Source organism: Zonotrichia leucophrys, chromosome 26, assembly GCF_028769735.1.
Source record: "Zonotrichia leucophrys gambelii isolate GWCS_2022_RI chromosome 26, RI_Zleu_2.0, whole genome shotgun sequence".
NCBI lineage: Eukaryota > Metazoa > Chordata > Aves > Passeriformes > Passerellidae > Zonotrichia > Zonotrichia leucophrys.
The window spans coordinates 5,695,347-5,719,533 of record NC_088195.1 but is presented as its reverse complement, the minus strand read 5'-3'; the positions used below and the strand labels follow the sequence as shown (position 1 = coordinate 5,719,533).

The window sequence follows — 24,187 nt, the reverse complement described above, 5'->3', positions numbered from 1 at the left end:
AACCAGGATCACTGCTTACCTTCTGTCTTGATCTTGAGGGCTGTCCTCACCAGGGCGAAGAGGGTGGCATTGAAGGTGACGGTGCCGTCACTGTTCAGGGGCATGTTCATGCACACCAGGCGCTGCACACACAGCAAACCAAGCCTGTCAGCAGGGCCACAGCAGCCTGGCAGCCCCCAGGCTCACTGCCTGGCCTGCCCAGGAGCTGTGGCATTCACATTCTCTGAGCTGAGAGAGACATGATTCTCCCTCCCAGGATCTCTCCTGGGGAAGATAGTGAGAAGCTCAGAGAAGAAGAGAAAACAATTCTTATCTGAATTCACTGCTTCTGTTGTTTGGCATTGGTGGAATGTGTTATGGAGATTGTTTACTGAGAGTGATTTGGTTATTGGACACTGTGGGGTACCAGTTGTGGGTTTCTCTGGTTCTAGATTGAAGGCACTTGAGATGATAGTTCATGTTCAGACTCAGGTGTTCATTATTTCTTATCAGTAAAACCGTCTCACTGCTGTGAGTTTTGCAGCTTTTCATTAGAAGGCACAAAATGGCCAACAATCTCTTGGTCCCCCATCCACAGGGGGCACATTCCTACATGTCCCTGGCTCACACACCACCTTGGCTCTTACCTTACAAGCCACACGGTGCGGGCAGAACTTCCCAAAGCCCAGGGGAGGGTTGATCCGCCTCAGCAGAGTCACCACATCCAGGTGTTTGATCCTCCCCCTGCAGAGGAAAGAGCAGAGGGGCAGCAGAGCTGCCTGGCAGTGCCTTGGGGAGCTGCTCTGGGGGCTGAGCCCTGGGCAAATCCCCACCCTTCCCTCTGCTCCTCCTGGGGAAAGCACAGAAAAGCAGCTGCTCCCTGTGGCCCTGGAGAGCAGGTGAAGGGTGCATGACGTGGGAAGGGTTGGCAGCTGTCGGGATCTCTCACTGCTCACAGTGACCCCAAGATGTGTTGGAAAGTCTCTTTTCCCAGCCTGGCACTTGAAGAAGGAGTCAGGGCTCTTCATTTCTCAGTCTCAAGGTTGTTTATTGTTCCTTATCTATAAAAAATTTTCTCCTGCCCTGCTGAGGTCCATCCAGCAGGACAGTTCCAGGCACTCTGCCTGTCCCCAGGACAGTGTTATGTCTTTATACTAAAAACTACATGTACAATGTTTACAATTACTTCCCAATACCTATCACCTATGTTAGACAGTGAGCTTCTACTCTAAACCAATCTAAAAGTGCCACCATCACAGCAGAAGATGGAGGCCAAGAAGAAGAAGGAAAGGCTGGACATACTCAGATCCCTCCATCTTGCCCCCTGAACCCCCATTCTAAAAAAAAACAAAATCTACTTTTCCACCCTGTGATAACTTCACTGTTATTCTACCTAAAGTGTTGTGGCTTGCTGATCTTCCTCTAAGGTTGGTAATTTGCTCCATGGGTCATAATCAAACCCAGAGGTGTTTTGGGCTCTGTGCCAGGGTCTCGGAGCCCCCAGGCAGGGGTCCTGGACAGCCAGAGGGATGTCCTGGGTTCCCACAGGCAGCCTCACCACAGCTGGATGGAGAGGGAACTGAAAGTCTCAAACTGAAAGTCCCAAATCTCCTGATGGCTTTTATCAAACCTGGACCAACTCTGGCAAGTCCACATGAACCTCTGAGATGCTGGGAGCTGGCTGGTGGCAGTGCCACAGCTCACCCTGCCTGCATGTGTCCCCTCCATGGAACACCCCTGCCACTGTCATATTTTCTGGAAAATCCTCTTTGTCCAGGATTCTTCTCCTGGGAAGCTGAGAAGCCCCAGAGAAAAAGGAAAACAATTATTATCTCATTTGCTTCTCCTGTGTTTTGCTGCTTTGGAATGTGGTTGGAGATTGTTCATCCAACATGTGAATTGTTTTTACTTAATGACCAATCATGGTCAGGCTGTGTCAGACTCTGGAAAGAGTCACGTGTTTTCATTATTATCTTTTAGCCTTCTGTCTGTATTCTCTCTCTATTCTTTAGTATAGTTTTAGTATATCATTCTATAATATAATGTAATGTAATGCAATATAATAAAATATAATGTAATATAATGTAATGTAATAGAATATAATAGAATATCATGTAATATAATGTAATACAATGTAATTAATATCATGTAATGCCATGTAATGCCATATAATATAATGTCATATAATGTCATAATATAATATAAATCATAAAATAATAAATTTGCCTTCTAAAAACATGGAGTTTCATAATTTCTTCCCTTCGATGGGGGACCCCAGAAAACACCACACACCCCCTCCATGCCCACCCACCCACCCAGCCTCACTCACTTGGCCTCGGGGTCGTACTCAGCCCAGATCCTCTTGAACTCGTCCAGGTGATGGGGCCCCAGGATGGACCAGTCCCGTGTCAGGTAGTCAAAGTTGTCCATGATGACAGCCACGAAGAGGTTAATGATCTGAGGGCAGAGGAAAGCATGGGAAGGACCCAGCCAGGGGAGACAGAGCAGCACTACAAAAACAGGGCAGATGTGTTCTGGGATGTCCTGCAGTCAGAGGATGCTCAGTGAGGGTGTTCCCATGCAGAGAGGAGCCTCCTGCCCAAGCAGGTCATGTGAAAGGACAAGGACATCAGCATCTCATCCCTCTCCACCCCTGCTGAGGCCAGCACAAACACATCTGGAAGGCAGCACACAGAGGCTGTGGGAAGACACTAAAAGGGATCCTGGGTCCTCCAGGAGGGCAGTGTCAGTTTACAGCATGGCTGGGTAGGTGGGTGTCAGAACTCAGTGCATCCCTTGGGGTGTCCAGAGCTGCCAGGACCCCACTGGGGGACTCAGAGACCCTGGCACACAGCCCAGAGCACCTGGGGATTTGATTTTGACCCCTGGAGCAAATTACCAGCTTTGTATGAGGACCTGAAAGTCACAGAAGTTTGAACAGTATAATAATAAAATTATCACAGGGTGAAAATGTAGATTTTAGGATTTTTGGTATGGGGGTTATGGGGACAAGATGGAGGAACCTGGGCATGTCCAGCCTTTCTTCTTCTTCTTCTTCTCCATTTTCTGCAGTGATGTTGGCACTTTGGGATTGGTTTAGAGCAGAAGTGCACTGTCTAACATAGGTGATGGGTATTGGGAATTAAGTGTAAATATGTTATACGTAGTTTGTAGTATAAAAGGACAACACAGAGTGCCTGTGGCTGCCCTGCTGAGCAGATCTCGGCTGGGCAGAAAGAAAATTTTATAGATAAGAATTAATAAACAACCTCAAGACCGAACAGTGAAGAGTCCAGACTCATTCTTCAGCCACACGGGCTGAAACAGAGACACCCTGCACATCTCAGGGCAGCAATTATCAACCAAAAACCTGAGAGGTGGGCTGGGGGGATGAACCCAGGGACAGGTTCAGGGGCTCACCCCATGCACACACAGCCAGGACAGGGGTGCCAATGGGAGCCAGCACACTGTGGGAAATGGGTTTGTAGAGACATCTCAAAGCTTGACAGAAGGCTCACATAGTATGCCAACCTTGAGATAAGAAATGTAAACCTTGAGATAAGAAATGCTGACTGAGAAATGCCATGGAATAGGACAGACATTGCTGAGAAGGAAAGGGAAACAGAAACAAGTTTCAAAGCCTTACAAATTAGACCAGACACTTTAGAGAAACAGAACTATGGAAGATGCTTACCAGGAAGGCACAGAGCATGTAGAAACTGATGAAGTAGAAGTAGGCAAAGCCAGTGCCACAGGTGTACTCCTCTCCCTCGGCGTAGTCGGACTCGGGGTCGCAGCGCCGGCCGTAGCTGCAGTCCAGCAGGATCTCCTGCCACGCCTCACCTGTGGCACACCTGGGGACAGGGCACACCTGCTGGTCCCTGGGCATGCAGGGAGGGCTCAGCCCAGCCCAGCACACCAGGGAATGGGAAACACAAGCTTTTGTAGGGAAATCCAAACCCTCCGCTGGCATAATATACTGACATTTCCAAAAATCAATGAAATAAGATTCACACCTTAGCACAACACTAGGCAGAGAGCAGAACTAATAACTACCAGCTGTGAAACAATGCCTCAGAATGCCAGTTAAAGAGCAGCTTTGGTTTCTAACACTGCCCATAAAATGTTCATGTTATCAGAAGCATGTGGGCAGCCCCTTGGAGCAAACCAATGGCAGATCCACTCCAGGAAGAGTGGAGGAAAACCTGCAATCTGTAAGGGCATGAGGTATCAGTGGAACACAAGAACAGCGAGTGCTGGGTGAAGGCCACCCAGGTTTATGTTAGTAATTGGTGTTTTGACTGAATCACTGGCAAAAGGCTGTTTGTGAACAAAACAAGGAGCAGTCAGGATTCTGGGCTTGCTGCTATAGGGACACTGAAAGCTTCAGAAATGTCTGGAGTCAAGGAAAATCTTGGGCTGGGCTCCTGCTTCCCATGAGTTTCCTCACAATTCACAAATTAAAATCCAGTCTGGGAAGGAAATACTCAGAACAGCAACCCCCAAATGCCCCTCTCTCCAGCAGCCCCACCAAGAAACCCCACAGCCTCTCCTGAAGCACTCCCTCTGCTGCAGGAGATCTTCCTGAGGGACAAAAAATAAATCAGCTACTGAAATGCTGGTCCTGCCTCACTCCAAGTTGGGCATTCCCACTGGCTCAGAGCCTCCTGGAGCTGCTCACATGGCAGGACAACACTGACCTGAAGAGCAGCAGCACAGCCTGGGGAAAGGTCTGGAAGTTGTTGTTTCGGTTGATCTGGGTCCCATCCACCATGGCAATCTTCCCAAACATCTGCAAATGACAGTGGCAGGTCTGCAGTGTGCCATCCCTTCCTTGGCACCAAACACCCTCTGGTGCCTGAGCTCCCCTTCCTCTGGTTTATTTGGCTTTGGGAATCCCCAAAAGAGACTGGGACTGGATGTGGGTGCTCTTGGACATTCCTGCCAGTGCTGAAAGCACCCCTGACTACAGCTGCACTTCATGTGGGCCACAGAGACAGGATCTGAACCAGGACAAGCACTGGTGCCAATTGTGATGGTGTTCAGAGGGTCTTAGGATGAGGGAAGAGACGTGGATCTGACTCCATGTTTCAGAAGGCTTGATTTATTATTTTATGATATATATTATATTAAAACTATACTAAAAGAAGAAAGGATTTCATCAGAAGGTTAGCTAAGAATAGAAAAGGAAAGAATGATAACAAAGGTTTGTGGCTTGGACTCTGTCTGAGCTAACTGGGCTCTGATTGGCTATTAATTACAAACATCCAACATGGGCTAATCAAAGATCTACTTGTTGCATTCCATAGCAGCAGATAATCAATGTTTACATTTTGTTCCTGAGGCCTCCCAGCTTCTCAGGAGGAAAAATCTTAAAGAAAAGATTTTTCATAAAAGATGTCTGTGACAGCCAATGGATTGTGCCAATGGATTGAGCCACTGCCCCCCAAAGTGCTCTGTGCCATGTGCCCCAGCTGTCCTGGCTGCAGCCCAGGGGCAGGAGGAGGCTGCTGGGGTGCCAAACACCCTTGCAGACCAGGGCAAACAGGTCCCATCCTGTACAAAGTGCCAGAAAGAGCCTAACAGAGAACGAGTCCCTCCCTGTCTCCCTCCCCAGTGCCATCAGGCTCAGAGCACCTGATGAAGATCAATTCCCACCCCCTGCCCCCGTGCCCCTCACCTGCATCCCAATCACAGCATAGATGAAGAAAAGCATCACAATCAGCAGGGCCACGTATGGCAGAGCCTGTGACAAAAGGACCATGGCTTGGGTGAGACACAGCCCAGGGACAGGGCCTGGGCTCTGCAGGTGCTGCAGGAGCTGGACCTGTCCCTGTGTGGGGAAGGGACAGCTCAGCTGTTCCTGTCACACCCTCCTGCCAGCCCCCAGTGCCCTCTGTGCTGGGACAGGGGCTCAGCACAGCCCAGGGCTGAGGGCAGTGCCCAGCTCAGGCTGTGAGCATGCCCTGAATACACCCCTGGTGCAGAGCCCAGTTCACTGGGACCAGGACAAATGGAGCCAGCAGGTACTGCCAGCACCTGGCCCAGCTCTGACACTCAGAGCTGCCACCTTCCCACCCACGGGGCCATGTTCTGCATACCACAGCCCCCAGCCCAGCCTGATGCCAGCAGGAACACTGGAGATTTCTCCTCTTCTTGTATAGGAAGGAATGTGCCCCTTGCTGACAGAGTGACAAAACCATCCTTTGTCTCCTTAAAAAGGAAAAAAGCCCAGAAGTTTCTTTCTTCTATTAGGTAAAAAGACACCTCATAGGACTTGGGGGACTTCACCTCAAACTTAAGGATAGCCAACTGGACAGGAGCCAAAAAGTCCTGCCTAAGCAATTTACCAGAAAAAGAAGAGAACAAAAAAACTAATTGCTTTTGTGAGGTGTCTTACCAGGAGCAAGAACCTCTTGCACCTGGCTCAGTTTTTCTCTGTAAAAGGTTTTGTTATTTTGCCTTTTATTAAAACTTTTCTGTTTCCAACACTACCTCAGAAGCCATCCTGCTGATTTTATGTCTTCTAAGGTAGCTGAGCTATCTTGGGTGGGATACAGATCTCCAAGAGCTCATGAGACCTGGCTGGAGGGGACCCCTATATCACACCTGGTGGGGACAGGCTGCTCATGCTCCCAGCCAGTGCTGCCAGCCCTGGGCATGTGTGTGTTTGGGAGGCAAGCAGAGCTCCTGACAGACCTGAAAGGACTTGATGAAGGTCCACAGGAGGGTCCTGACCCCTTCCCCTCTGCTCAGCAGCTTCACCAACCGCATCACCCGGAAGAGCCGGAAAAACGTGATGGAGACGCGGCCGTTGTCATCAGGGTCCTGCAGGACAGACAGACAGTGCTGGGCCCTTCAAGGCAGGGACTCCAGGTCCTGGGGGGGAGAAAGGCAAAGAGATGCCACCCCCAGGCACCAGCCATGCACACAGGGTCAGACTGCAGAGTGTGCTGGCACTCCTCCCCTGGCTCCTCTCCCCATCTCCCCAGGCCCCCACGCTCACACTGGGATAATTCAGGGAGGATAGCATGCTGGCACATGGACTGGGAGAGCCCTGAGGGTCACAGGGCTTAGTCCCACCAGAGACAGCCACCACAGACAGCCTTAGTCCCACCAGAGTCTTGCCCTGTTTGTAGGGTGAGGTATAGATAGGGCACCAGGCACAGGGAGGGTTAATGAGAGCTGTTTAAGCAGGGAAGGGCAGTTTGGGGAATGTCGCATCAGGACTTTAACCAAAAGAGGGACTGAAGAGAGGTGACTGCAGGGTGCTGCCCGTGTCCCCTGGCTGTGCAGGGTGGGGTGTCTGTGTGTGTGGTGTCACCCCAGTCCCCCCCAGCCCTGAGGGAGGAGCTGGCTGTGGTGGCCTCGGTGGCACACAGGGCACATGCAAAGGCTGGCAGGGCAGGCAGGGAGGCAGGCACACACAGCTGGTACCTACAGTGCTATCACAGCCCCCACCCAGGCAGTACAAGCCACCACTGGGTGCCAGGATGGTCTGCGGAGAGAGAGAACAAGAGAGTCAGCACAGGGGGGTCAGGGAGGGACACAAGAAGAGAACACAGACAGAACAAAAAGTAAGATGGAACTGAGGAGAATGGGCAGGCAGAGCCCCAGCATCCCTCAGGCTCAGGGACAAGCTGGTGTGACCGGTGATAGGCAGAGGCAGCACCTGGGTGAGCAAGGAACCACACAGACCATGAGAGTCCTCCCAGTGCCTGTGGTGTGTCCTGAGCATCCCCACATGTTGGGGAAGATGAAACAGGAAAGCCTTATAAATATGATTGCCTGGCAAAAGATTTTGAGAATATGGAAACTATAAGCAAGATTGAAATGAAAGCAAGCTTTGAGATACCTCAGTTACTGAACAACTGGAAAACAATGGCGTGCCCAGCTGAAGGTGATCCCCTTTTGATGGAACAACACCCTCTGCTTGCAGACAGCTCCAAGACTCAGAGCAGACCCTACAGCTTGGCAGAAGGGGCCCAAAGAGGAGTTTTTAGGGTTTAAAATGTAACACAGTGTGGTAACGTAATGATTCTTATAGGCTGTATGTAAATGCTATAGGATTTGTATCTTGTATTAGATTGGTTAGTGAGAATCAGAATATTCAGCACAGAAGAAGATTTATTGTATTGTAACGGGACCTCATTCTCTTACCCTTTTACTCTCTTACCCTCTCATGCCCTCTCTCTCTCTCATCCTCTCTCCCCTCTCTTCTCTCAGTCCTGCTCCAGCTGTGGCTGGCAGCTCCCAGCAGGGCCCTGCACCCAGGCCCTTTGCAATAACCCACAAGTTCCCAGCCCTGGCTGCAGAGATCTCTCCTCTCCATCCATCCCCACCGTCCTACCCCCCAACGCTCCTACACCCACAGACCCTCAAGGACCCAGACACAGGGAAAGGACCTGGCAGGCTCAGGGCACAGAGACCATTCCCCAAATTCTGCCTGGCCTTCTGCACAGCCCTGCTGCAGCACACAGAGCACAGCAACAGAGCAGACCCTGCCAGCCCAGTCAGGGCACCAGGATCTTCCTGGGGCCTGTGCTGGGTCCTGGGCATCCCCACCTCAAGGCCAGCAGGATTTTGGTGTACAGCCAAGTAATCCCTTGCTCCAGAGGGACTGAAAACCACTGTGGAGTCCAGGGATCCTGAAATGCTGAGTTCTGAGAGCAGGCTGGGGAAGGACAGTGGGAAACCAAGGCACAGGTGCAGAGAGCTGCTGTGCAAGGATGAGGAGGAGCTGATGGCAGATGAAAGCTGTTGGCACTGGCAGGAAATCTGGGGGATCATGAAGGCTGAGAAGGGCAGAGGATGGCTGTACTGATGGGCAGGGCTGTGCAGAGAGGGGCACAGGGCTCTCACAGGAGAGGAAGGTGGGTGGGTTTTGCTCATCCCAGCTCTGTGAGGCCTGGAATACCCTACAGGGAAGGTGAGTGCTCTCAAGGGTCTCTGGCAACCTCACCTTCCTGAACAGAGAACATGGAAGGTGACCCACAGGTCACAGCAGTGCCAGAGCCAGCCCTGTCCCTTGGAGGAGACACTGCCGAGCCACTGGAGAGGATCAATCCATCAACTCCCCATTATTCCACAGCTGCCCCTGGTGCCCCACCAGGCTGCTGGAGGAAGCACACACCTCCCACAGCAGAGGGGCATTTCCAGGGCAGGACACAGGGCTGGATGTGCCAGTGCCAGGGAAGGCAGGGGCATGGTGGCTTCCTGGCCCTGCTTTGGAAATGCTCCCAGCAGAGCCCTCCCCAAACAGGCCCTGCCTGAGGCACCATCCCACAGCTTGCAGGGATGGCTGGAGCTCACACACACCTTTGTGCAGGGGCTGCTGTGTAAAGGGACACACACAAAGGAAATTTCTGGAAATCTGATGGGTCTGATGGTTCCCCTGAGCCAGCTGAGTCCTGGGGGTCAGGGAGCTGTGGGAGCCCTTTGAGTCCCACCTGCATTGACCTGGATGTGTGGGTGCCTGTGGGGCAGGGGCTGGCACACAGCCTGCTGCTGATGGGTTGGTCCTGAGTTCCTGTTTTCCACAGGATTCCAGTGCCTACAGATCCAGGAGACCAGAGCAGAGGGGTCAACGTGACATGCTGGGCAGTTGGGGACATCTAAATTGTGCTTTAATGCTGAAAGGGCCACAGCTGTGCTCTCCATGTGCTGATCCTTGCTTGTCCCTCCTCAGAACCAAGCAGAGCAGGGAGAGAGGAGAGGACAGCATCCCCCTGCAGGGCTGGGCACACCCAGCACTGCTGCCCCGTGCCAGGGCAGGTGCCAGTGCAGCCCTGGGTGGGAGCAGCCCCCTGCTCCTGGACACTTACATCAATCTCACTGAGGATGACATCAATGATGCTGCCAATCACTATGAGGAAGTCAAAGACATTCCAGGGGTCTCCGAAGTAGCCCTGCCAGGAAGGAGGCAAAGAAGAGTGATGTTGAAGATTGCCATGCAAGATGTTTTCCGTTACCATCTGTATGGCAGATTACCTTTGTCAAGTGGGCAGTTTGCCTTATCTCTCTGAGTGACCACAATCACTCCTCCCTCTGAGGGGCCATCTGCTGATAACAGCCATTGAATGTCCCTGCATGGCTGATAAGAACTACAGCATCCCATTGGGAGATGGCAGCCCAGAGGGAGGAGCCAAGCATTCCTACCCAGATATAATCTGGAGATTCTGGAACACCAGCACAGCTTCTCCACTGGATTGCCCAGAGGAACAGCAGCTGCCTCTTCTTCCCCTGGATCTTCAGAGGAAGAGACTGCACCTTTCTCCAGGATCCCTGCTCCAGCAGAACCAGCCCTGACACTGCAGGAGGGCTGAGCCACAATTCCAATGGGACTGCTGCCAACAGCCTGACCCACAGGCTGGGTTCTGACTCTGTCAGTGTTGTTCTAGTGTAGTGCATTCTTTATTTTATTCTTCTTTTTTTTGTTTTCCCTATTAAAGAACTGTTATTTCCTGCTCCCATATTTTTGCCTGAGAGCCCCTTAATTAAAAATTTATAGCAATTCAGAGGGGTAGGGAGGGTTTACATTCTCTATTTCAGGAGAGGCTCCTGTCTTCCTTAGCAGACTCCTGTCTTTCCAAACCAAGACAAACGAACATGCAAGGGTGTAAGTCAAGGAGGACACAGAGGAACCAGAAGGTTCTTCAGTGACTCTGCCCCTCAGAAGAAGGGACGGTGGTCATAGTTTTGCACCCTCTGCTCAGTTATTTGGTCCTGTCTTGCACTGCAGTGAGATGAGGAGGGTGGATCAGGATGGCTGCAGTGGAGCTATGACCCCACTATGGCCCTGACACTGAGGATGGGAATAATGTCCAACTGGACTGGGTGGGATTTGGCCAGCAAAGGTAGCCCTGACAAGCAGTAATCCCCCCAGAAACTCCAAGGTCCTGTGCATGGGGGTCCTTAAGGGTCCTGTAAGGAGAAGTTCTGTGGAGCTGCAGGGTTGGGGGTGCTTGTACTCGAGATGCCCAGGGCAGGATAAATGGACCCCATGGCCTGCCCTGCTTTCCATGCTGATCATGCTCTTCTCTCACCTTGACTTTGAAGGCCATGAGCTTGAGGATCATCTCCAGGGTGAAAAGGATGGTGAAGGCCACATTGAGGATGTCTGAGACGTGGTTCATTTCTTCAGACTGGTTGTAATGCTGAGGATAAGGCAGAAGGAGCCATTAGCTGATGGCAGATCCAGCCTCCATTGTGAGCTCAGAGATCTGTGCTGGATGCAGAGCCCCCTCCCACAACTCAGCACAAAGGAAATTTCCCCCCTGCACCCCCTTCTGTGGGCTCCCCACAAACCACCAGCCCCATTTTGGTCCAGAGGCCCTGATCCAGACATCACACCACAACACACCCCTTTGCAGAGGCTCTCGTGGGAATGGCAGGGCTGAGCCAGCCTGGGCACCCCCTCCCTCCACCAGCCCTGTGCCCTCACCTGCATGCCCAGGCAGATGGTGTTGAGCATGATCAGGAAGAACATGAGGTACTCGAAGTAGGAGGAGGTGACCACGTACCAGATCTGGTACTGGTAGGGGTTCTTGGGGATGTAGCGGCGCAGAGGGCGAGCCTTGAGCGCGTACTGCACACACTGCCGCTGGGGACAGACAGACACACGGACACGGCGACATGGGGACACAGGGATACAGGTATTGGGGAAGATGAAACAGGAAAGCTTTATAAATATGATTGCCTGGCAAAAGATTTTGAGAATATGGAAACTATAAGTGAGATTGAAATGAAAGCAAGCTTTGAGATCCCTCAGTTACTGAACAACTGGAAAACAATGGTGTGGCCAGCTGAAGGTGATCCCCTTCTGATGGAACAACACCCTCTGCTTGCAGACAGGCCCAAGGGTCAGAGCAGACCCTACAGCTTGGCAGAAGGGGCCCAAAGAGGAGTTTTTAGGGTTTAACATGTAACACAGTGTGGTAATGGAATGATTCTTATAGGCTGTATGTAAATGGTATAGGATTTGTATCTTGTACTAGATTGGTTAGTGAGAATCAGAATATTCAACACAGAAGAAGATTTATGGTATTGTAACGGGACCCTTGCTCTCTTACCCTCTCATCCTCTCTCCCCTCTCTTCTCTCAGTCCTGCTCCAGCTGTGGCTGGCAGCTCCCAGCAGGGCCCTGCACCCAGGCCCTTTGCAATAACCCACAAGTTCCCAGCCCTGGCTGCAGAGATCTCTTGTCTCCGTCCATCCCAACCATCCTACCCCTGATGCTCCTACACACAGGGACACAGGGAGGGCAGCTGTGAGCCCACAGCACTCCCAGCCACACTACACACCCCCTGTCTTAGTTTGAAAAGGAAATGAGTTTTTTGGGAGTTTGTGGTCAGCGATGAAATTTGAATATTGGCACCTGGTGTAGCCACTGAAGGCATAGATACGCCTCTGAGAACACATAAAATTAAAACGAAAGAACTCCCAGAAGAAAACTCTCTTAGTTCCAGTTGGTGAAAGAGGTCAGAGCTCCCCTGCCCAGCTGCGGGCTGGGTGGGAGAGGGGAAGCCATGAGGCCAGAGTGAGGTAGATCAGGCCTTGGACAGAGAAAAGAGGTGAAAGCCCCTGCAGGATGGAAGGGAGGAGGAATGTTTTCAGAAAGTTTTCATTCTGAGTTCTGTGTGTGTGCATTTCTTTTATATATTGTAAGTTAATAAAGTGAGTTCTGTGAAGACACCACATGAACCAGGGGTGAAAGGGGCACTGAGATGGCTGCACAGGCCTGTCCCTCCCCAGCAGCCCAGGGCCATCTCTGCTGGGTTTCTGTGGGGTTCACATCACCCTGGCACCCCCAGCTCAAGCTGCCCGTGCTGCCTCAGTGCAGGAGTGTGACAGCACTCTGGGGCCAGCAGCTGCCCCTGGTTGCCCCAATGTCCTCCCCAGCATGTCCCACATCCTCTGCCAGTGCCTCTGCTGCTTTCAGCCTTGCTGTCCCCCACCAGAGTGGCAGCATGACAGCAGCACAGAAGGGCTGGCACCACCTCTGGAGATGTTCTAGTCACAGTGTGCTGCCCAAAGCAGGGCCAGCTGGAGCATGCTGCCCAGGACAGCTGGCTTTTGTAAAGCTCCAAAGATGGAGGCTTCACAGACTCTCTGGGTGACCTGTTCCAGTGCTTGGCCACCATCACAATAAAAAAAAAAAGGATTTTGTAAAGTCTAAATTGAATTTCTTGTTTTCTTCAGTTTGTGTCCATTACATTTTTCCTGTCACTGGGCACAATTGAAAACAGCCTGGCTCAGTCTCCTCTGTGCCTTCCCATTGGTGTTTATACCCACAGGTCAGATTCCTATGAGCCTGCTCAGTACCACACTTGACTCCCAGATCCTCCTTGGATGCTCCACACCCTCCATCATCTCAGTGGCCCTTTGCTGGACTCACTCCAGTACATCCATGCTGTTTTTGTACTGGGGAGCCCAGAGGTGGACACAACCCTGTGTTCCAGCTCACTCTGGGCACCCCACTTGTCCAGGGAGGCCCAGTCTCAGTTTCTGGTCCCCTCTGCCCTTCCCTCAGGCTTGTTTTGTGCTAGACATGGGTGCAGCTGGCCCTGCCCCAGCAGCAAACAGGCCTGGAGCAGGTTCAACCCATCTGTGTCACAGCGTCACCACAAAGAGGGGCTGATCCAAATCAGCCACCCCAGCAGTGCCAGCCCTAGGGCTGGTCCTCCCTGCCCTGTTCCAGCAGCCCCATTACCTGGTTCTTGTCCAGCTCACAGTTCTTGTACTCATTCTCCCCTTGCTCCTGGAAGGTGACGATGACAAAGCCCACAAAGATATTCATCATGAAGAAGGCAATGAGGATGATGTAGATGATGAAGAACATTGCAATCTCCACCCGGTAGTTGTAGATAGGGCCTGCATCCTCAGCATTGGTGTCAATGGCCATGTACAGCAGCCTACAGAAGGGAAATCAAGGCAACAGAAACCCTAACTGGGGGGAAAGACCATGACTCCTCTTGCAGAGAGCTTTGGGGACATCCAAGAATGGTGGGACAGGACTGCCTGGGTAACCCTGCCAGCTCCACAGCCACTGCCAGAGCACTGGTCCTGCTTCTCACCCTGGACAGCTCTTCTTTCTTTACCCCGGCCAAGGCCCATGTGTCTCAGGTTGGAAATGGGGGTATGTATTCTATCACCATCTGTCAGAGCTGGGGCAGTTCTCTGCTGTTCATGGGACAGTTTTTTCTTTATCTCTCCCACAGCCAATCCTCCCTCCAGGAGATCTCTGCTGTCCAATGGCCACTGAGTGTCCCTGCAGGGCTGATCCCATTCCAGCATCCCATGGGGAGATGCTGCGCCCAGGCAGGAGCCAAGCATTCCTCCTGGATCCAATCTGAGCCTGGCACAGCACAGCAGCCTTTGCCCCCTGCATTGCCAGAGGAGCAGCTTTCTGCTGCCCTGCATTGCCAGAGGGAGCCCAGGCCCATCTGCAGCAGCCCTGGAGCTGCAGAGGAAAACTCCCCTCTTGTGCAGAATCCCTGCTGCAGCAGAGCCACAGCTGGCACTGCAGGAGGGCTGAGCCCCCATGGGATGGGGCTGGGACACCTCCCTGACACACAGCGGGGCAGGGCATGTTCTCACTCTGCCCCTGGGGGTTTTTTGCTTTTACTGTTGCATTTGTATTTTAATTTTCTTAGTAAAGAACTGTTATTCCTATTCCAATATCTTTGCCTGAGAGCCCCTTAATTTTAAAATTATAATAATTCAGAGGGAGAGGGTTTACATTTTCCATTTCAGGGCAGGCTCCCGGCCTCCTTAGCAGACCCTGTGTTTCCACAGGGGGTCAGCTCCTGTTCTGACTCTGGCAGTGGTTTTCCTTTGTACGATTGCATTTGTATTTTTAATTTTCCTATTAAAGAACTGTTATTCCTATTCCCATACCTTTGCCTGGAAGTCCCTTAATTTCAAAATTATAACAATTCAGAGGGAGGGGGTTTACATTTTCCATTTTCGGGAAGTCTCCTGCCTTCCTTAGCAGACACCTGGCTGTTCAAACCAAGACCCCATGTGTCGTGGTTTGACCAGGAAGGAGTGGGAATTCTGGGAAGCTGTGGTCAAACCAATGAAGGTTTTGGGTTTGAGACTGGCGTCCGGTGTGGCCAGTGGGGTTTGGACACACCTCCGAGAATACACAGGGGTTAAAAGCAAGGCACTGCCCTTGGCACTCTCTCTTGGACATCGGCGGCGAGGATGTCAGATCTCTCCCCCGCCCAGCCCGCTGCTGCTGGGCGGGGGAGGGACGGCCATGCGGTAGGCCCGGGGCCTGGACAGAGATGGGGGTGAGGGGCTTTCAAGGAGGGAAAGGGGTGGAGGAGCCCCAAGAGACATCGAGACATCGGGCAGCCAGCCCCCCCCCCCTCCGGGAGGGAGAGCGGCCGGCCGCAGCAGCAGCAGCAGCACGTGTGGGAGTATCATCTCGTCCCAGGACAGACAGAGACTGAAAACTTTTAACCCTTTCTTGCATGATTGGGGCCTTGCAAAAATGCTAATCCTCCTCGAAGCTGAATAAGAAGGGAGATAAGAGATGAGATGAGACAAAGACCTGGCCCGAAGGATGTGGAGATGATTGGATGGGGAGAGATGATTTGGAGTGGCCTTTTGGCGGGATTTTCCGGAGGACCAGTTTTCTGTGCACGACTGCATGAGGGGAGCAGGCCTCATAAACAGGAAGGTTCTTGAGCTGCAGGAAACCCCCCCTTGGCAATCTGGGGGACAGATGTCCACAGCAGAGCACTGCGGAGGCTGTGCCTTTGGGGATGGTGGACACCTCCTGAAGCACCTAAAGGTCGGCAGTGGAAGTGTTCACACTGGCCCTGGGGATGTTTAACTGCATAGCATTTGTATTTTAATTTGCCAGTAAGAGAAGAACAGTTTATGTGCTTTCCAATATCTTTGCCTGAGGGACCCTTTCTTTCATAAATTTGATATATAAATTGGGGCAGAGGGTGGCAATTTTATTTGGAGAATGCTCGGTTCTAGCAGACTGTGTCAAGGGGGTGCTTTTTTGAATTTTGCATGCTTTCCTTTGTATTTGCACTTTTTTTTAATTTTCCTATCTAAAGGAATGTTTTCTATTCAAATACCTTTGCCTGAAGTCCTATGTCAAATTCACATCAGACGCAGGGGTTAGCATTTTCATGGGGAGTCCTGCTTCTTGCCATGGCTCAAACCAGACCCCATGGCAATGCCCTGCTCCCAGCACAGACCCTCCCTCAGCAGGGACTCACTCTGGCCAGCCCTCGAAGGTGGAGACAGTGAACAGAGACATCATGGCTGAGAAGACATCGTTGAAGTGGAAGTCGCTGTGCAGCCAGACACGATCCTGGACCTCGATCTGTGTGGGGTCTGCGTCCACGTAGTTGATGAACTGACCCCTGCAGCAGAGGGGACACAGAGCTCACAGGCAGGGCCCCTCAGGCCCACTGGCCTGGCCCTGCTTGGTCCCTGGGAGGGGAGCACAGCCCTGTGCTGGTTCCTGATTTTCCCCAATGTGTTGTGATTTCGGGGTTTACCTCAGAACCCCGGGTCCCTCCCCTGATCATTCCCTGCCAGGTGTGTCAGTCACCTCTCCTTTCCCCTCCCAGCACTGTCTGTCACTCCTGGAATTCCAGAAGGGCCTCGAGTGGCAGATTCAAAGGATGCCCTGTACTTCTGGGGGGCATTGGGCCATCCAGGTGTCCTTTGTCCCTTTGTCCCTCCCCTCCTGTCCCTGCTTGGTGGCTCCCTGCCCCTTCCCTGCCCCTCTCCCTGGGTTAAAGGAACAGCAACCCCGGGCTCAGGGAGTTCTGTTGGAGCTGGTGCTGCATTCAGAGGCCTGTGGGCCAGAATAAAGCTCTGCATCCAAACCCTCCATCAGAACCGACTCCTTTCCTTCACCATCCCCTTAAAGCTTCTCTGCCAGAGGGAAACCAGAGGAGCAGCCCCTGTTATGGGGGGAAGCTCCATCCCAGCACCACCAGAGCTCCTGCAGGCCTGGATTTGTCCCCACGGGCCCAGTGCAGACTGCAGCAAAGTCTGCAACACTAGCCAGCCCAAAGTGTCTTTGGGGTGAAACACCACACACCCAGCCAGCCCAAAGTGTCTGTGGGGTGAAACACCACAGTGCCATTGTTTGGTTCAGTACCAAGGGACAGACAAGCTCAGGCACGTCCCATACACTATATTGATAATATTCCAATACCCAGGGACAGGGAGAACAGGATGACACCTCAGGTTCACATTTTGGATGCAGCATTCCCATGCAGGAACACAAGCATTCCCCACCACATCCCCCCAGCTCCCAGCCCTGGCCACTGCCCAGCTGGGAGCTGCAGAGAGCTCTTACCTGCACTCCTTCTCTGTCAGCTTGGATGGGTCTGTGCACCTGTAGAACTTGCCCTGCATCCAACAGACAGCAGAAGAGGTCATGGTGGTGCTTTGACTTTAGAAGCCCTGGGGAGTTTTGACTTTTTGCCAGCCTTCAGTCAGTGCCCCCTCACCACCTCAATGCAGACCCTGGCCCTCCCCACTGTGCCAGCCAAACAAACCAGTTCACAAGGCATTTCCAGAGGCATGGCAGACCTGAGGTCAATCCCAGGCTGAGATTAAGAAACGCTGCCTGGAGATGGGAACAAACCTTCCACAGCCCTGAGCTGGGGCCTGCCTTGCTCACCCTACCTGGGAGTCAACTGTCTGAGAAATAGGGGAGAAAGGAGTACCCAGGGAATTAACTAAAAGCTAAGGTGTACTGGCAGCTCTGCTCAGTCTGCTGGCTGTCCTGGAAGCTCTTTCAACATCAGATCAGAGTTTAAGCACAGTTATTAGAACAAAACTGAGCTCAGCCAGGGCCAGCTCTGCCTTAGAGCAGCCAAGGCCCAGAGAGCAGGAGCAGTGCTGTGAGAAAGGAACCCTTCACAACCAAAGCACAGAGAAAATCAGCCAGAAAAGCCTCCTGCCCTAGAAAGAGGAAACTGAGGCACGAAGGGAGGTGAGGCAGCCCTTTAGAGGTGCTGCCTGGACCTGACAGTACCCTGGGTGCTTCCTGCCCTCCTCTCACTGCAGGCTCTTCTGTGGCTCCTCTCTCAGACCACAGAGAACATAGGCTCTGCTGACCCAGCACTGCAGGCACCATCCTCAAGGTGATGTCTAGGAGAGCCTGGCCAGGATGTGCTTGAGCAGAAGGTCCCTCTTGCCCAGCTGAGCTCACCTTGAAGAGCTGAACTCCAATGCAGGCAAACATGAACTGCAGCAGGGTCGTGACAACCACGATGTTACCAATGGTCTTGATGGCCACGAACACGCACTGGACCACGTGCTGCAGAGGGGGAGAACAATGCAGATGTGACCACAGCTCTGTGTCCCACACCCTCCCTCTCCAGGAAGAGTGGGAGCCTGCCAGAGCAGAGGGATTGGGCAGAGCCCTCCCACAGATGGGTGGTGGGAATTGGGAACAGGCACAATGCCTGCCACACAATCTCCAGGTGGGACTGCCCTGGGAGGGGGTCCCCTGTCTCAGCCCCTCACTCACCTTCAGCCCCTTTGCCCTGTTAATGGCTCGCAGAGGCCTCAGCACCCTCAGCACCCGCAGGATCTTCACCACAGAGATGGTGCTGGACCTGGGCAGGAAGGCACAGCTGAGCTGGGGCCACTTCCCTGCCCAGGCTAGGCTGGCACAGCCCCACCAAGCAGCCAAGGAGGGCAGGCTGGGGCCAGCAGCAAGGGACAGGGGATGGCAGAGTGCAGATGTCACCAGCCACCACCCCACACAGGGCCAATGACACTGGCAGCTGGAGGAAGCAGATCCAAAATGAATTTCTACCCACAGATGTTTGACACTCAAGGAGTGTCCTTTGACCTCCTTGACCAGTTTGTGGGCATGCTCCCAGTTGTCCATGTCCCCTAAACATGACATGATGGTTGCCGTAGACATCTTTTATGAAAAATCCTTTCCTTAGGATTTTTCCTCCTGAGAAGCTGAGAGACCTCAGGAACAAAATGTAAACAATGGTTATCTGCTGCTGTGGAATGCAACAGGTGGATCTTTGATTGGCCCATGTTGGTTGTTTCTAATTAATGGCCAATCACAGCCCAGCTGGCTCGGACAGAAAGCCGAGCCAAAAATCTTTGTTATCATTCTTTGCTATTCTATTCTTAGCTAGCCTTCTGATGAAATCCTTTCTTCTATTCTTTTAGTATAGTTTTAATGTAATACACATCATAAAATAATAAATCAAGCCTTCTGAAACTTGGAGTTAGATCCTCGTCTCTTCCCTCAACCAAAAACCCCTGTGAACACCATCACAGATGGGCATGGTCCCAGTTGTCCATGTCCCCCAAACACGACATGATGGGCACATGGGCAGCAACTGGGCTGGCTGCTCCTCCTCCAGCCACCATCCCCAGCTGCCTCACCAGCCTGAACAGCCCAGGGCCCACCTTGTGGCACATGGAGGTGCTTACTCAAATCCCATGGAGATGAGGGAGACAGCGACCACCAGTAAGTCAAGGATGTTGAAGGAGTTCCTGCAGAAGGAGCCTTTGTGCAGGAAAGCACCGTAGGTTGTCATCTGGGGAGCAGAAGGAGATAGGAGAGAGGCTGGGCAGGGATCAGGGGAATGGTTCCTCCAAGGGAATGGGCACAAGGGACCCTGTCCTGCTCAGACCTCTGCAGCCAGGCAGGAACCTGGCTTCAGGTGGAAATGCTCTGTGCAGCACTGGTTGCAGACAAAACCCTCCCAGTCAGTCAGCAAATTAAAGAGGAGAATAGCAAAGACCCTTGGAGTGGAACAACATGTGACTTTTGTCCACAGATTTTCACTGGTTTCTCTTTGCCACTTTATCTTAATGGCATGTCAGAATAAAAATGCTGGTGACCCTGACCTCACTGGAGAGGACACACGGCCTCTGGGACAGGTCACACACCACCCAGACTGCATGAATGAACTCTCCAGGAGGATCAGCTGGAAGTTTCTCCTCACTGAGACCTTCAGGAGCATGGATGCCTGAGGAGTGGGAGTGTAGTGGAATCATATCATGTTCATATCATCATCATGTTAGTCCTGAGGTGGTTAGGAGGTCAGGGGCTAGGCTCTGCTATGTGCTAAGAATGTGCTTGGTGTGCCATTGACAGTTAGATATTTTCTTGTAGGTAGAGGCTCAGTAGGAGCACAAAGACACAGGCTTGGATTATCACTACTGCTCCCTCTAGGATAGTTAGTAAGAAGAGAACTTAGTAGAGTTAGGAGTGAAAGTGCTGGTATTGATGCCTAAGAGTGTCCATGGCCACAAAAGTCTAGACCTGGAAGTTTCTCCTCACTGAGACCTTCAAGAGCATGGATGCCTGAGGAGTGGAGTGTCCATGGCTACAAATGTCTAAACCTGTCGCCGTTGAGTTACGAATGGTTGAGGAAAGGTGACATTGACTCTTATTATTAGAAGGTACAAAGTGAGATTTATTAGGAACTTTGCATATTTATAGGTAGGATTGTTCACTTAGAACTTGACTGGTTTATAAATAACACTCCTTATACTATTGGTTAGTTAGGAATAACACTTTTTGGTAAAATATTTTTTTATAAACATCATGTATACATATTCTACATGTTTAGAAACACTAGGTGTAGAGATTAGGATAAGAATTGTTTTAATTCTTTCTCTGAGCATTCTCACAACTTTCCTAGGATGATGCCTGGCAAAGTTACGTTTCTCTCTCTGACTAACCCGTGACATCCACACAGACCTATGTGCTAGGCCACGCTCATGGCAAGACCAGGGACTCACCTTCAAGACGATTTCAACTGTGAAGACAGAGGTGAAACCAATGTCAAAGTATCCAAGAATCTGGGGACAGAGACACCAGCACAGGATGAGACTTGGTGACAAGGGAAATGTTCAGTGTGCTCAAACATCCTGAAGCTGTCCACTCTGTGGGCTGGGGAGGCCATCTAGCTCAACAGTCTCTAAACCTAGCAGCAAGAAGACTCCTGAACTTTTCCCAGTTTTGCTGATTTTCTCCACTGCATGATCCAACCTGCAGCTGGGACAAAGCTCTCCCTGGCCAGATGAATTCCATGTGAAAGCATCTGATCCCCAAAAACCCCAAGTGCCCTGGGAAGCTGTCTCCTGTGAGATCCCCCAGGCCCTGCCAGACCCACTGTTACCCTGAAGGACAGGAGCTGTGGCTCCCATGGTTGCATGCCAGCAGCATTCAAGGGCACTGCACACACTAGAGGCCCAGTCTGCTGTCTCACAGGATGTCTCCTTCCCCAATAAACCACCACAGTTTCAAACCAAATTAATTCTGCACACCCTGCCAGGTGGATCTTTTCACCCAGAAGTAAACTGACACATGGAGCAGTAAAACCTTGTCCCAGATGCACCCTGAATGGGAAGCGCATCCAGCATCTCCTGCCAGAGTGCACTGCCCTCCCAGAGGCAGGGTTGGCATACCAGCCTAGGAACAGCATCTGGCAGGTAAATCCCTGCTGACTGGGGAGCTGGGAGTCTCCATGAGGTCCCCTCTGTTGCATTGTGATTTCAGGGTTTACCTCAGAACCTGATCATTCCCTCCCAGGTGTGTCAGTCCCCTCTCCTTTCCCCTCCCAGCACTGTCTGTCACTCCTGGAATTCCAGAAGGCCTCGAGTGATTGGCAGATCCAAAGGATGCCCTCTACCCCTGGGGGGCACTGGGCCATCCAGGTGTCCTTCGTCCCTTTGTCCCTCCCCTCCTGTCCCTGCTTCGTGGCTCCCTGCCCCTTCCCTGCCCCTCTCCCCGGGGTTCAAAGGAACAGCAACCATGGGTTCAGGGAGTTCTGTTGGAGCTGGTGCTGCATTCAGAGGCCTGTGGGCCAGAATAAAGCTCTGCATCCAAACCCTCCATCAGAACCAACTCCTTTCCTTCACCATCCCCTTAAAGCTTCTCTGCCAGAGGGAAACCTGAGGAGCAGCCCCTGTTATGGGGGGAAGCTCCATCCCAGCACCACCAGAGCTCCTGCAGGCCTGGACTTATCCTCACGTGCCCAGCACCCAGCCAGCCAAAAGTGTCTCTGGGGTGAAACCCCACACATCCAGCCAGCCAAAAGTGTCTGTGGGGCGAAACACCACAGTGCCACTGCTTGGTTCAGCAGCAAGGCCCAGACAAGCTCAGGCACGTCCCATACACAATATTGGCAATAATTCCAATACTCTCCCATCTATCCCAAACCCCCCATCTCTGTGGGCACCTTGTTGCGGAAGGACTCGGCCCGGATGGGATCCTCAGCTGCCAGGGAAATGCTGCTCAGCAGGATGAAGAGCAGGATGAAGTTGGTGAACCAGGTGGCATTAACAGTTCTGTGGCACAGGACCCGAAACCTGCCAGGGACGGAAATGCCAGGGGATACCTCAAGGGGCATCAGACAGAGTCATGCAGCCTGGCAGAGGGATATGGGCAAACCCTGAGGACAGGAAGGCCCTGGGCATGGAAGGATGTCTGTACCACTCCTTCCACACAAAAGGCTTTTCCCCATGAGCTGCTTCCCTTCAGAACTGGCTGTCATGCTCCAACAAGACCCTGCTGTAAACAGCTGGTGCCAGAGACACCTGGGCCATGCCTGGGCAGGGACAAGGGGCAGTGCCTACTTGTTGGTTGGGCTGAAGATGAAGAATGAGCTGGCTTCAGGCATGGGCACGGCCTTCTCTTTCAGCTGTAGCTCTGCAAGGGGACGTGGCCGAGGACTCAGGGGGATTTCAGGCTCATCTTCCTCATCATCACCTGTAGGGTGACCATGAAAAGGGAAAAGAAAAGAATAATCCAGAGAGGAAGAGGGAATATGATCTTATGGACAATCTTATGGACAATCCTCTGATCCCATGATCCTGATTTGGCATGCAAGCCAGAAGGCCCCCAGCACCCCAAGGCTGGTGGAAGCTCACTGCATCCTTTGCTCCTCACACACCATCCCTCTGCAGTGCCTCCTCAGCCTTCCTGCTGCCCTGCCAGGGACAAACCTTACCTGGGAAGTCTGCAGAAGGGTAGGGGTCTTTGATCTCATTGACATTGGATTCAAATTCGTCCACTTTCAACTGAAATAAGGAGAGACAGAGAGGAGGATGTGCAGCTGCACGTGCCAGCTGGCCAGACCCTCTCATCTTGGAAGCCACAAGCAGCATCTCTGCCTTGGGCCCATACAGCAGCACAGAGTACTGGCCCAGGCTGGAACCTGGTGAGGGGATGCTGCAATTGAAGCAAAGAGGATGGGAAACAAGAATGTGTGCTGAAGCCATGCAAATATGCCAGGAGGAAATAAGATAGGGAGCAACTCCTGAGTGAGCTTCTAAGCGCATCTCTGGAAAGTAGAAAGGAAAGTTGCTGCTGGCCAGGTGCTCCTCAGGGGCAGCTCAGCACAGCCAGCACAGCTGAACAGAGGGGTTTGCACATGGAGGTGCTGGTGTGGACATAAGGGAGATCTGGGATGCTGCTGACTTGCTTTGCTCCACCCCACACTGGTGTGCACCAGCCACTGGAACTGGCTGTGGCCAAGGGAATGAGCTGGAGGAAAAGGATCCCCAGCAATGGAGCTGTTTCAGCATGTCCTGCCTGGCCTAGAGAGCCCCATCACTGAGAGCACCCATCACCAAGAGCACCCATCACCAAATGCTAAAGCAAGGAGTGATTCTGGACAAGAGGCCAGACCCAGACTGGCTCCAAGCCTTTGTCTCTCCTGGCTGGTGGGAGGGAGCCAGGGCCATCCCCCCAGGAGCCCTCCAAGGCTGACCTCCACCAGAACTGACCTTGGCTGTTGTGGGAATCCCTTCTCCCTTCGCTTTCTGCTCCAGCTTCTTTGCCAGCATCTGCTTGTCCTCTTCAGTCTTCTCTGGGTAACCTCTGAGCAGAGAGGAGGGCAGAGCAGGAACTGAAGTCTGGGCAGGGGCCATGGGAGAGCTCATGGTGTCCCCTCAGAGCCAAACAGGTTGTTTGGGAGCTCCCAGGGCAGGGATGGCAGCACCCACCTGGACATCTTCCGCCGTTTGCGCTCCTCTGCCTTGGCCTTCTGGGCCAAGGTCAGGCTCTCAGCCTCGGCCAGGTTATCAACTGCAATGGCCAGGAACACATTGAGGAGGATATCTGGGGAAAAGTGCTAAGGACACAGACATGGTTCCTGTCTGGAGCCATCCATGGTCTCCAGGGTGCCTTAGAAACCCTCCTGGAGCTTGTGCTAACCCTGGCTGGTGAT

At 52.4% G+C, this 24,187-nt stretch overlaps 1 protein-coding gene across 3 annotated transcripts in view; it reads right to left on the bottom strand.

Annotated features, from left to right (window-relative positions):
• CACNA1S (calcium voltage-gated channel subunit alpha1 S) overlaps nucleotides 1-24,187 on the bottom strand; it is a 60,757-nt gene that overhangs the window by 10,445 nt on the left and 26,125 nt on the right. For 2 of the 3 annotated variants that reach the window (XM_064732917.1, XM_064732919.1), the window contains exons 14-36: nucleotides 23,964-24,078; nucleotides 23,745-23,838; nucleotides 22,967-23,036; nucleotides 22,593-22,725; nucleotides 22,196-22,325; nucleotides 20,754-20,813; nucleotides 19,434-19,540; nucleotides 18,502-18,589; nucleotides 18,181-18,288; nucleotides 17,320-17,372; nucleotides 16,223-16,369; nucleotides 13,690-13,891; nucleotides 11,423-11,581; nucleotides 11,025-11,135; nucleotides 9,804-9,887; nucleotides 7,421-7,477; nucleotides 6,679-6,807; nucleotides 5,660-5,725; nucleotides 4,680-4,771; nucleotides 3,674-3,833; nucleotides 2,309-2,436; nucleotides 627-723; nucleotides 20-122 (exon numbers count right to left, since the gene is read on the bottom strand). In XM_064732917.1, the coding sequence (XP_064588987.1) occupies nucleotides 20-122; nucleotides 627-723; nucleotides 2,309-2,436; nucleotides 3,674-3,833; nucleotides 4,680-4,771; nucleotides 5,660-5,725; nucleotides 6,679-6,807; nucleotides 7,421-7,477; nucleotides 9,804-9,887; nucleotides 11,025-11,135; nucleotides 11,423-11,581; nucleotides 13,690-13,891; nucleotides 16,223-16,369; nucleotides 17,320-17,372; nucleotides 18,181-18,288; nucleotides 18,502-18,589; nucleotides 19,434-19,540; nucleotides 20,754-20,813; nucleotides 22,196-22,325; nucleotides 22,593-22,725; nucleotides 22,967-23,036; nucleotides 23,745-23,838; nucleotides 23,964-24,078 (2,493 nt within the window). The remainder of the gene's footprint in view (nucleotides 1-19; nucleotides 123-626; nucleotides 724-2,308; nucleotides 2,437-3,673; nucleotides 3,834-4,679; nucleotides 4,772-5,659; nucleotides 5,726-6,678; nucleotides 6,808-7,420; nucleotides 7,478-9,803; nucleotides 9,888-11,024; nucleotides 11,136-11,422; nucleotides 11,582-13,689; nucleotides 13,892-16,222; nucleotides 16,370-17,319; nucleotides 17,373-18,180; nucleotides 18,289-18,501; nucleotides 18,590-19,433; nucleotides 19,541-20,753; nucleotides 20,814-22,195; nucleotides 22,326-22,592; nucleotides 22,726-22,966; nucleotides 23,037-23,744; nucleotides 23,839-23,963; nucleotides 24,079-24,187) is intronic. The other variant, XM_064732920.1, reaches the window with a different exon arrangement.